Genomic DNA, 12003 nt, shown 5'->3' on the forward strand with positions numbered 1-12003 from the left:
GTCCTTACTATTTGAAATACTTGTGGGATCATCCTGAAGGGTGGGAATATACAATCCCCTTCAGGCTGACAGTATCCACCGTCCAGAGTCTCTGTTCATGGTCCAGGGAAAAGTAATGGTAGTCTCCTGTTTAACCTAGTCGCAAACAAGTCAACCAATGGAGTCCCCCAAAATGTCATTTTAGAAGGACAACATACATGATAAAAATGAGCTTCAAGAAAAGAGATTAATCTTTTGACTGTTTATTCAGCAGTTACTTACACAAGTCGTAATTAGTAAAGACCAATGTGTCCCGAAAATGATACAAGCAGATTCTGCACTTAGTGCTCAGCATTAGGAGGTTAAAGTTAGGACTGGTCAGCCTGGTGTCAGGATAATGTGACTGGGTGGGAGATCATGCTACATATCTGCAGCAAAATGCCCCAGTACTAGACATCACTATAAACTGTCACACACTGGAGACATTGCAGCAATATGACTGAAAAATTGTTAAAGCTACATTAAAAATCAAAAGCACACACTTAACTTTGCACTTAATTTTTACATCTCAAAAATTTTCAGTGCAAAAATGTATGACTATGTAGAAAATGTTTTGCTTTTTAAACTGATAAATAAGTTGAAAATTTTAAAAACCTGTAAAGCCAGATTGACCAAAGTTACTGCATTTTGTCATGGTGATACACCACTGGTTAAAATTTTTTCCAGTTTGACAGAACTGTCTGACTGAAATGACATTCATAGCCTGAAGTTAGAAACGGAATTTATTCTGCCAAGATCTGAATATTTGCCATATCTGCTAACGTCAAAGCTGAACAGACATTAAGATCAAAACCTGAAAATTCAACCTGAAAGTTATTTAATACATCAACCTGTCTGGAAAATGTTATTTCAGTCCAATAGTATTTGCTTAAATTACTGACAAGAACAAAAGACAAGAGACAAGATGGACAGGTGGATGGACAAATGGAAAAATTATACACTATTTGACCCCTCCACAGAAGAATGGGTTGACTGGAATAGGTGGGACAATGTTATAATAGAAAATAATACTTGAGCCTCTCTAGTGGTTGCACTGAATGTGTAATTAGAAAAGAGACAAGATGGACAGAAAGGTGGATGGACAAATGGAAAATTTAACACCATCTGTCTCCTCCCCCGAAAAATTAAACACTATTTGTCCCCTCCCCAGAAAAATGTGACAACTGGAATAGGTGGCCCAATGATACAATAGAAAATAAAACCCAAGCCTCTCCAGTGGTTGCACTGAATGTGTAATTAGACTGGAGACAAAATGGACAGACAGGCTGACAGACCAATGGAAAAATTAAACACTATTTGTCCCCTCCACAGAATAATGAGTCATTTAGAATGAGTGGGCCAATGATGTAATAGAAAATAATACCCCGCGCCTCTCCAGTGACTGCAGTGAATTTGTAACCAGACGAAGCACCATTAGTCACGATTGTCATCTGGTTCGACTTCATAAAAACTGGTATAGGCAAAGATGTGTTCCTGTGAGAAGAAAAAAAAATGTAAACATACAATCTGATTGCAAGAAGCCTTGGAAACAAGAATCAGAAGAATTTATTTTGTGAAACATTTTAGTAAAGTACAATTTAGAAAATGAGAAAATACAGTGAGCCATTGTCATCTTCACTGTCCTTAATAACACCAAAATTATAATTCATTGTTGTTGTTGTTCTTCTTCTTCTTATTATTATCACATATGTTCAATCCCCAAGTGAAGAGTTATCAATTTTGTTTTAATGAAGTATCAACAAAATTCTATTCCATAATTCAGCCTCAACCAATAAACTCGTTTTGCACGTGCAAGTTCTGGGCTGCATTCAGTAAGGATAGTGTTACACCGTGTTTGCACATAAGACGGTCAATCTCTTTAAATTCAAATGTCAAACATGTATAGCTTGGTAAAAATACATATCTGTGGGCACCTAATTTCATAAATTATAAATTGAAACAGGGTACCGCTGTTCTTGTCGTCATGGGGCTTCATGCAATTTTTCAGGACAAGATAGCCTATATAAGGCTAACATTATAACTGGTGGGGTAAGAATTCAAGAAAACACCGGAAAGAACCATTGACAAACAAAAAGCTACTGGCAAGCTTTTTCACATAACCACATCAGCCAGGCTTAAGATTTGAACCCATGCAGATGGAAGTGACATGTCAATGATCCATAATGGAGAGTACTTGAGAGCCCCCAAGGGTAAAGCAAATTGCACATCATACAAATGTCTGGTGTTTAATAATCCTCTGAGCCTTAATATGGGTGCAGGAACCACTCTTCTTCTTTCAGTCACAGTGATCTCGACTTCTGACCTCAAAATCATAAGGCTTCATTTGTACTCTTACGTGCAAGTCATCCACAATGTGTGTTACATGTCTCTGATGTGAAACTATCGCTGCTGTGTATGAAGCCATTTTCCTGCTTTCAGAGAAAGTGAACTTCCCCCAAATGCAACCCATACAGCACATGCATGATCCACTTATGTATACATGCCAACCCTGTGAGAGGTATAAATTTAACTTTCGCTTATGTAAGTGGCAACAAAAGTGTAATCTATATATTACATGCCATAATTATAATATGAAAAATATTCATTTACTTTTGCTACTAATTCGGATCTGCATCAGTCAAAATACTTCACACAAATGGGCAAAATCCATGTGTATTAGACCCAGAAAACAAATAAAAATCATGCCAACAAATTATCAAGATTTCAACACTCACATTTACTAGTTTATATATTTAACTTAGCCGAATGATCATGAAGTCAACTAATTCTGGAAACTCAAATTCTTCTTTTCCAATTTGTAAAGCAGTGATGATTTGTTCTTTTTCTGAATGGAAATGTTCTCATCTGCTCAAAGAATTTTCAACCACAAGCCCAACCATAAAAGCCCATTGCCACTAATATCTGGCAGAATTTTCTGTAAAAATACAGACTGAGCCACTAACAAACTTGATTATCAATATAATGAATCTATAAGCCAAAGTTTCAAATTAAAGAAACCCTTGTTTTCTTGGAAATGGGTCATATAAAGTTGCTATAGATAGAAAAGTAAAAGTACATGTAGCTCTATGATGAAGTAATTAACTCTTATGCTATTCTTATGCAGCAGTCTTTCTTGTTAGAATATTCTCAAATTTATGAATGGAATTAAAGAGATGATAAAAATGACAAACAACTTTTGTTGCTTTATATTAGCATAATCCATATACAAGTGAGTGTATGACATAATGATGAGAAAAAAGGCCTAATGGTTATGCCCAAAACATAATGGTTGACATGTATGCCTATGTGACACAACCTTTGTAACCAAAATCAGCAATTGTCTTCATGGAAAACTTGATTTATTGTGTCAAAAATATTTTCTGCTTTCTGAGTGACCCTGAACTTTGACCTTTTGACCCAAACATCAATAGTGTTCTTTACCATACATGCAAACGATCCAAATAATTTATACTGGTAACTATATGGTGGAGAACTTATACAGAAACAATTTTTCATTCAGTCAAAGTGGCCATGACCTTTGACCTTTTGAGGGGCCTTGAGTGGCCGAGTGGTCTAAAGCACTCTCCGTTACAGATCACTGATATCTCACCTCTGTCTGTGCCGGTTCGAGTCTCGGATTCAGCCAGTGTGGGTATGTGAGAAAGCTTGCCAGGAGCTTCTTGTGGCTCAATGGTTATTTTCTGGGTTCTTATTCCACCATTAATAATGGCCACCGTGTATAGTCTATTATGTGCTGAAAAATGGCGTTAAACCCAACAACAACTTTGACCTTTTGACCATTAAATCATCAGACTTCTGCCTTACCCCAAGTGAAAGCCATCTATAAAGTTTGGTATAGGTCCACGATGTTAAGTGAATGTCATTATACAGAAACCCTTATTCCTCTTCCAATCACAGACTTCAATCTTTGGACCTCCAAATCAACAAGCTTCTTCCTTATTCCAAATGCAAGCCATCCTCGAAGTTTCTTACAGGTCCATGATGTAGAACTAATGACATTATAAAGCAACTCTTATTCTTCTTTCAGTCAGCCTTATTCTTCCTTCAATCATCGTGATCCTTATCTAAGCTTTTTGACCATCTGAACCAAACTTGATAGGGTTCTTCCCTATCACAAGCACATACCATCCATAAAATCTGGCAACTGTAAATGCTGGACAGCAAGAGCAACTGTGTGGAAATCAAACTGGTAACAGACGGATGGCAACATCATAACATAATACACTCTATTGTCTAAAGGACATATAAAAAACATACAGAAGAACATTGTTGAGATCTCTGTGAAAGCTTATACTGACATTGACTTATACTAATTTCCAGCCAAACAGGATTCAAACCTACTGCATTAATTAGGTTCATTAGGTACGTTATTCACCACACTTAGCATACATGAGATCTGAATTATAGAAGATGCTGACAACCTTTGCATGCATTAAGATGCAAGCACTTCTGTAACTAAGACTGCAATTAGTATTAATAAAAGCAGACATTTTGAGATTGGAAGCTGAAACAATGTCGGTTGCAGAAATGTAGGTTGTTTTTAAACAAAGCATGGGCAAAGTTTAGTGTCACTATCTAAACAATCACAATGTCACTGACACTGGACCAAGCACATGAAACTTGAAGTAATATCTCAGACTGTTATGAGCCTGCCCAATATTAATGAATCCTCTGTTTGTTGACCAGATTCTACACCATGTAAACTCTGTATGTGATTCGCTGTCTCTTAATGTAAACAGAAGGTGGTAGTACAATTAGATGTGTCTAAAGTACATCATAAACAGAGGCTGCTGCGGTAGCACAATTAGATGTGTCTAAAGTACATCATAAAGAGAGGCTGCTGCGGTAGCACAATTAGATGTGTCTAAAGTACATCATAAAGAGAGGCTGCTGTGGTAGCAGTATTAGATGTGTCTAAAGTACATCATAAAGAGAGGCTGCTGTGGTAGCACAATTAGATGTGTCTAAAGTACATCATAAAGAGAGGCTGCTGTGGTAGCAGTATTAGATGTGTCTAAAGTACATCATAAAGAGAGGCTGCTGTGGTAGCACAATCAGATGTGTCTAAAGTACATCATAAAGAGAGGCTGCTGCGGTAGCACGATTAGATGTGTCTAAAGTACATCATAAAGAGAGGCTGCTGTGGTAGCACTATTAGATGTGTCTAAAGTACATCATAAAGAGAGGCTGCTGTGGTAACAGTATTAGATGTGTCTAAAGTACATCATAAAGATAGGCTGCTGCGGTAGCACAATTAGATGTGACTAAAGTACATCATAAAGAGAGGCTGCTGTGGTAGCAGTATTAGATGTGTCTAAAGTACATCATAAAGAGAGGCTGCTGTGGTAGCACGATTAGATGTGTCTAAAGTACATCATAAAGAGAGGCTGCTGTGGTAGCACAATTAGATGTGTCTAAAGTACATCATAAAGAGAGGCTGCTGTGGTAGCAGTATTAGATGTGTCTAAAGTACATCATAAAGAGAGGCTGCATTGGTAGGTCAATTAGATGTGTCTAAAGTATATCATAAAGAGAGGCTGCTGTGGTAGCAGTATTAGATGTGTCTAAAGTACATCATAAAGAGAGGCTGCTGTGGTAGCAGTATTAAATGTGTCTAAAGTACATCATAAAGAGAGGCTGCTGTGGTAGTACAATTAGATGTGTCTAAAGTACATCATAAAGAGAGGTTGCTGTGGTAGCACAATTAGATGTGTCTAAAGTACATCATAAAGAGAGGCTGCTGTGGTAGCAGTATTAGATGTGTCTAAAGTACATCATAAAGAGAGGCTGCTGCGGTAGCAGTATTAGATGTGTCTAAAGTACATCATAAAGAGAGGCTGCAGTGGTAGCAGTATTAGATGTGTCTAAAATACATCATAAAGAGAGTCTGCTGCGGTAGCAGTATTAGATGTGTCTAAAGTACATCATAAAGAGAGGCTGCTGTGGTAGCACAACTAGATGTGTCTAAAGTACATCATAAAGAGAGGCTGTTGTGGTAGCAGTATTAGATGTGTCTAAAGTACAACATAAAGAGAGGCTGCTGTGGTAGCAGTATTAGATGTGTCTAAAGTACATCATAAAGAGAGGCTGTTGTGGTAGCACAATTAGATGTGTCTAAAGTACATCATAAAGAGAGGCTGCTGTGGTAGCAGTATTAGATGTGTCTAAAGTACAACATAAAGAGAGGCTGCTGTGGTAGCAGTATTAGATGTGTCTAAAGTACATCATAAAGAGAGGCTGTTGTGGTAGCACAATTAGATGTGTCTAAAGTACATCATAAAGAGAGGCTGTTGTGGTAGCACAATTAGATGTGTCTAAAGTACATCATAAAGAGAGGCTGCTGTGGTAGCAGTATTAGATGTGTCTAAAGTACAACATAAAGAGAGGCTGCTGTGGTAGCACAATTAGATGTGTCTAAAGTACAACATAAAGAGAGGCTGCTGTGGTAGCAGTATTAGATGTGTCTAAAGTACATCATAAAGAGAGGCTGCTGTGGTAGCACAACTAGATGTGTCTAAATTACATCATAAAGAGAGGCTGCTGTGGTAGCACAATTAGATGTGTCTAAAGTACATCATAAAGAGAGGCTGCTGTGGTAGCAGTATTAGATGTGTCTAATGTACATCATAAAGAGACATGGTGTATCATTTAACTCATTCAGTACTGGTCCTGCTTATACTCACAATCTGTTTGATGCATTCAATGGTAGATCCAGACTATAGTCATGGTTTGTTTACAGCATTCAATGACTGATCACACCTACAGTTGTAATGAATGTGAGGTTGTAACATCTGATTGGTTATAGATTGTGGTTTTCCAAGAATTTAACCATTTTAAACCAATAAGAAATGAGTTTACCTCTCTGTATAAATCTGAACTATTCATATGCCAAGGTTACAAATCGAGAACAATTTTACAACACATTTCATTTATGAAAAATAGTAAACAATGGTGGAGTTCAGATATTTCATGATACTGAGAGCAAAAAGGAATCATTTCTGAGGTTTGGTCTTGAAAATAATGAGGCAGCAGAGGAAAGATATATCGGCAGTTGTACATTTTACAAGATTTTGAACCAGACATCAAACTTTCTGAGAGTGAATTGTCTGAAGAAGACGATGACAGCATCAAAAATAGGGTATAAATAACTTGTGAAAGACTTTGACAAATATCACAATATATGACTGTTTAGTCAAATAATTTCTGAGAGAAAATTTCATGGATTTTACTGAACAGAAGAAGAGAAATTAGGGTAAGAATGAATGCATGTGGTTGATGTCTACAAAATTTTCCAAACAGCTAAATATTCTCTGGGGCACAATCAGGTAGACACAGCTTGGTAATGCTGGGGGATGGCAGCAGTAATGTTGATAATGGTGCTGGGGCTGAATGAGTTAAAGAACATGGCATTGCACATTTGTACCAACCATATGTTAGAAACCTCAGAATTTATGTCAACAGGTTCTATGAAGAAAAGCTATGATCACACCTTCATGAGTAGCATTTGGCCAAGGGGACTGCTTAGTCAAATGAATGGAAAGACAGTGGATATCAGTTATCATCTTAACTGGCCAGGAACATTTAACCTTAAGCCAATTAACACCAAGTGGATTCTCTCCATACATGACACAATGCCATTTCAGTCAGACACAGTACATTATAAAAATGAGTATGGAAACAGTGTCTTAAAGTAGATTCAGTATAAAAACAGTCTTAAAGCAGATTCAGTATGGAAACTGTCTTAAAGCAGATTCAGTATGGAAACAGCGTCTTAAAGCAGATTCAGTATAAAAACAGTGTCTTAAAGCAAATTCAGTATGGAAACAGTGTCTTAAAGCAGATTCAGTATAAAAACAGCATCTTAAAGCAGATTCAGTATGGAAACAGTGCCTTAAAGCAGATTCAGTATAAAAACAGTGTCTTAAAGCAGATTCAGTATGGAAACAGTGTCTTAAAGCAGATTCAGTATAAAAACAGCGTCTTAAAGCAGATTCAGTATGGAAACAGTGTCTTAAAGCAGATTCAGTATAAAAACAGCGTCTTAAAGCAGATTCAGTATGGAAACAGTGTCTTAAAGCAGATTCAGTATAAAAACAGTGTCTTAAAGCAGATTCAGTATAAAAACTGTCTTAAAGCAGATTCAGTATAAAAACAGCATCTTAAAGAAGATTCAGTATAAAAACTGTCTTAAAGCAGATTCAGTATAAAAACAGTGTCTTAAAGCAGATTCAGTATGGAAACAGTGTCTTAAAGCAGATTCAGTATGGAAACAGTGTCTTAAAGCAGATTCAGTATAAAGACAGTGTCTTAAAGCAGATTCAGTATAAAAACAGTGTCTTAAAGCAGATTCAGTATGGAAACAATGTCTTAGATCAGATTCAGTATGGAAACAGTGTCTTAAAGCAGATTCAGTATGGAAACAAGGTCTTAGATCAGATTCAGTATAAAAACAGCGCCTTAAAAGCAGATTCAGTATGGAAACAGTGTCTTAAAGCAGATTCAGTATGGACACAAGGTCTTAGATCAGATTCAGTATAAAAACAGCGTCTTAAAGCAGATTCAGTATGGAAACAGCGTCTTAAAGCAGATTCAGTATGGAAACAGCGTCTTAAAGCAGATTCAGTACGGAAACAGCGTCTTAAAGCAGATTCAGTATGGAAACAGTGTCTTAAAGCAGATTTCAGTATGGAAACAGTGTCTTAAAGCAGATTCAGTATGTAAACAGTGTCTTAAAGCAGATTCAGTATAAAAAGTCTTAAAGCAGATTCAGTATAAAAACAGCTTCTTAAAGCAAATAGATTAATGAAACAGTGTCTTAAAGCAGATTCAGTATAAAAACAGTGTCTTAAAGCAGATTCAGTATGGAAACAGCGTCTTAAAGCAGATTCAGTATGGAAACAGCGTCTTAAAGCAGATTCAGTATGGAAACGGTGTCTTAAAGCAGATTCAGTATGGAAACAGCGTCTTAAAGCAGATTCAGTATGGAAACGGTGTCTTAAAGCAGATTCAGTATGGAAACAATGTCTTGATCAGATTCAGTATTAGAAAAGGGTCTTAAATCAGATTCAGTATGGAAACAGTATCTTACTGTAAATTCAGGATGGAAACGGTGTCTTGAAGCAGAATCAGTATGGAAACATTGTCTTAAAGCAGATTCAGTACGGAAACAGTCTTACAGCTAATAACACAGTGCATCCTTGATACACACTTTGTTGGATATTTTCATGGATAAATAGCTACTACTGTTTTATTTTCTTGAACTTGAAGGCTTTCACATCTCTCATTTTCTTATAACTTCTGTTGACTGCATCCAGTTTTATTAAGTATTTGTTATTAATAACATATATATAAAAGTCAAGAAAAATATGTGTCTTCCCATTGCACTGGTTTTAAAATTAGCGCAGGCAGGTCATTTTTTAGTGGTAGGAACCAACCACAATTTCATAAGCTTTTGATGGCTGATCAGACTTAAGTAACTGAAATACTGTAGGAATCCACAAAATCCTTTCAGTCACATGTGATGTGTCTATAATTAAAACTATACAAGGACATGCTTTTCTTGTTTGTCATCATTTACAAATACTACAAAGGATTTTACATTTAAATTGAAACAATCATCAAAATGAGTTTAAATTTATTAACTCAACAATATAACAGCTTCATCATGTAATCATGACTTATGTTCCAATTATGAAAGCTTGCACATATGTTATGGTTTTGTATTTGTAAGTTGTGAAGGGAATAAATAATTCAGAACAAGATTTTGGGACTGAAGCCCTATTTAGCTTATCATTGATACAGGTGTTTAACTAAACCTTTGTGTTTTACTTGCAACTAAAAAGAAGTAGCCTCCCTTTACACACAAATGATTATGGATTTTCACAATTGTTTATCTTACTGGTTTGCTCAGAAAGATACGATTATAATTGATAATCGGAACACAATAATTTCTTGTAACTTTTTATAACACTATGTATATATATATATATATATATATATATATATATATATATATATATATATATATATATATATATATATATATATATATAATGTGATCTTACATTATCATTATTATTATTATTATTATTATTATTATTATTTTAACTATGGGGAAAGATGTGGTAAAGTCAGCAATGTGAAACAGGATGGTCAGCCAACTGGAAATATGCATAATTTTTGTTTGGGCTAATATGTGCTTTGTGAAGTCAAGAACAAAAAACATCAGTAAAGTTGCACTTGTTGCTAAAGCATCAGATAAAGTCATTATATCTGTACATATATTTAAAGTTGACGAATGTTAGATGGGAACAGAAACTGAATTCTTTTTCTTCATTGCTCAGCATTATAAACAACTTTGGTATTAAAAGAAACCAATGAGATTTTTACCATGGCATAAATATCAGCTTGGTTTTCATTTCATTGCAACTTTCAATGTGAGTTCTAGCTTGCCCATGTAACCAATGAAAACTGATGCCCCACAAAAACTATGAGATTTGATAACCATAAAAGCTCTGAAATTATTCCACAAACAATAATGAATACACAGCATTCTGATCACAAAGGATGGCTGAACCACTTAAAGGAATTTTCAAACATGGTGAACAAGTGCACACACCAAAATGGCATAGAACTGAATTTGTATTCTTACCTGTACGTGTTTTAGTACACTCTTCAATCAGTGAATCTTATATTGTATACATTGCTCATAGCAAGCTACCTATCTCAACCGTTAACTTTGCCACTTAGATGCTGACATGGCATCCTATGCATTAGGATTGTTAACACTACACTAGTCTGATTTAAACTAAAGCAAGCATTTATTAAACACACTCCTCAACTCAATAACTGCAACCCTGACTCAGGCTGCCAATCAACTGTTCAAGGCTTTCCGTTTAGTTCTAACCTTATCTTCACCTAAACAACTAAAGAACAACACCATAAAATCTCTTGCATCCTCAAGAATATAAGGGATCAAATAAAATTATATATACCAAACCAGCTGAAAAATATTAAGTTATTAGAACTTATTTTGAAAAATGAACAAAACATGAATGAAGTTAGTTTTGATTTACTCCACACTGGCATTTACTTACGTGATTGTAAATACTGGAGTCTTTATAAGATTGCCGTCATAGATTTCCACAGTGCCGTTATTGATCATGTTAAAGTTTGTCAAGCTGACCTGGAAAGAATAAAATATGAAGCTGTTAAGATGACATAACATAGTCATTTGTGGCACTATGAACACATTATTGGCTATATGACAAGGAAATGGGTATTAAGTGACATTCCCAAGGACACACTTAAACACTTGACCTGAGCTTGCCTGGGAAAGAAAAGTACCCATGATCCTTGGGTTACAAGTCTAATACTATCAACTGAACTGCTGTGGTTCCCAGAAAGCTTAGATAAATGTACAACTTTTGATGGCAGTGTATGGCTTTGCACTGACTAGACCTACTTTAGTACTGACCATTTCTCCTTTCTCAAGATCATCAAAAGTGATGTGATGTGATTTTGAATTTTAATGTAGCTTAAACAATTTTTCAGTCATATTGCTACAATGTCTGCAATGTGACAGTTTATAGTGATATCTAGCACTGGGGCATCATGCCACAGACATGTAGCATGATGTCCCACACAGTCACATTATCCTGACACCAGGCTGACCAGTCCTAACACTAACCTCTTAATGCTAAATGCCAAGTGAGGCAGCTGTCAGTACCATTTTTTAAGTCTTGGTATGACTTGGCCGGGGATCGAACCCACAACCTCCCGCATCCGAGGCGGACGCTCTAACCACTAGGCCATAGGAGCGGTTGATCATCAAAAGCATGGTAGGATTATATGCACATAAACAAACACAACTCATAAGTATCTGATATTCATATATTCTATGGGCAAAAACTACAGATGGACTGCAATATCATGACCCATGAAAAAAAAACCACATACATGTAT

General features: G+C 36.0%; 1 protein-coding gene across 6 annotated transcripts in view; it reads right to left on the reverse strand.

Moving 5' to 3' along the window:
* LOC149779044 (uncharacterized) overlaps window positions 1–12003 on the reverse strand; it is a 214751-nt gene that overhangs the window by 80407 nt on the left and 122341 nt on the right. For all 6 annotated transcript variants that reach the window (XR_016415554.1, XR_016415555.1, XR_016415552.1 and 3 more), the window contains 2 exons: window positions 11136–11224; window positions 1403–1512 (listed from right to left, as the gene is read on the reverse strand). Coding sequence is in view for 1 of the 6 variants with exons in the window: in XM_089939614.1 (XP_089795740.1) it covers window positions 1403–1512; window positions 11136–11224 (199 nt within the window). In the remaining 5 variants the exon portion in view is untranslated. The remainder of the gene's footprint in view (window positions 1–1402; window positions 1513–11135; window positions 11225–12003) is intronic.

Source organism: Sinohyriopsis cumingii, chromosome 17, assembly GCF_028554795.1.
Source record: "Sinohyriopsis cumingii isolate HCF-2022 chromosome 17, ASM2855479v2, whole genome shotgun sequence".
NCBI lineage: Eukaryota > Metazoa > Mollusca > Bivalvia > Unionida > Unionidae > Sinohyriopsis > Sinohyriopsis cumingii.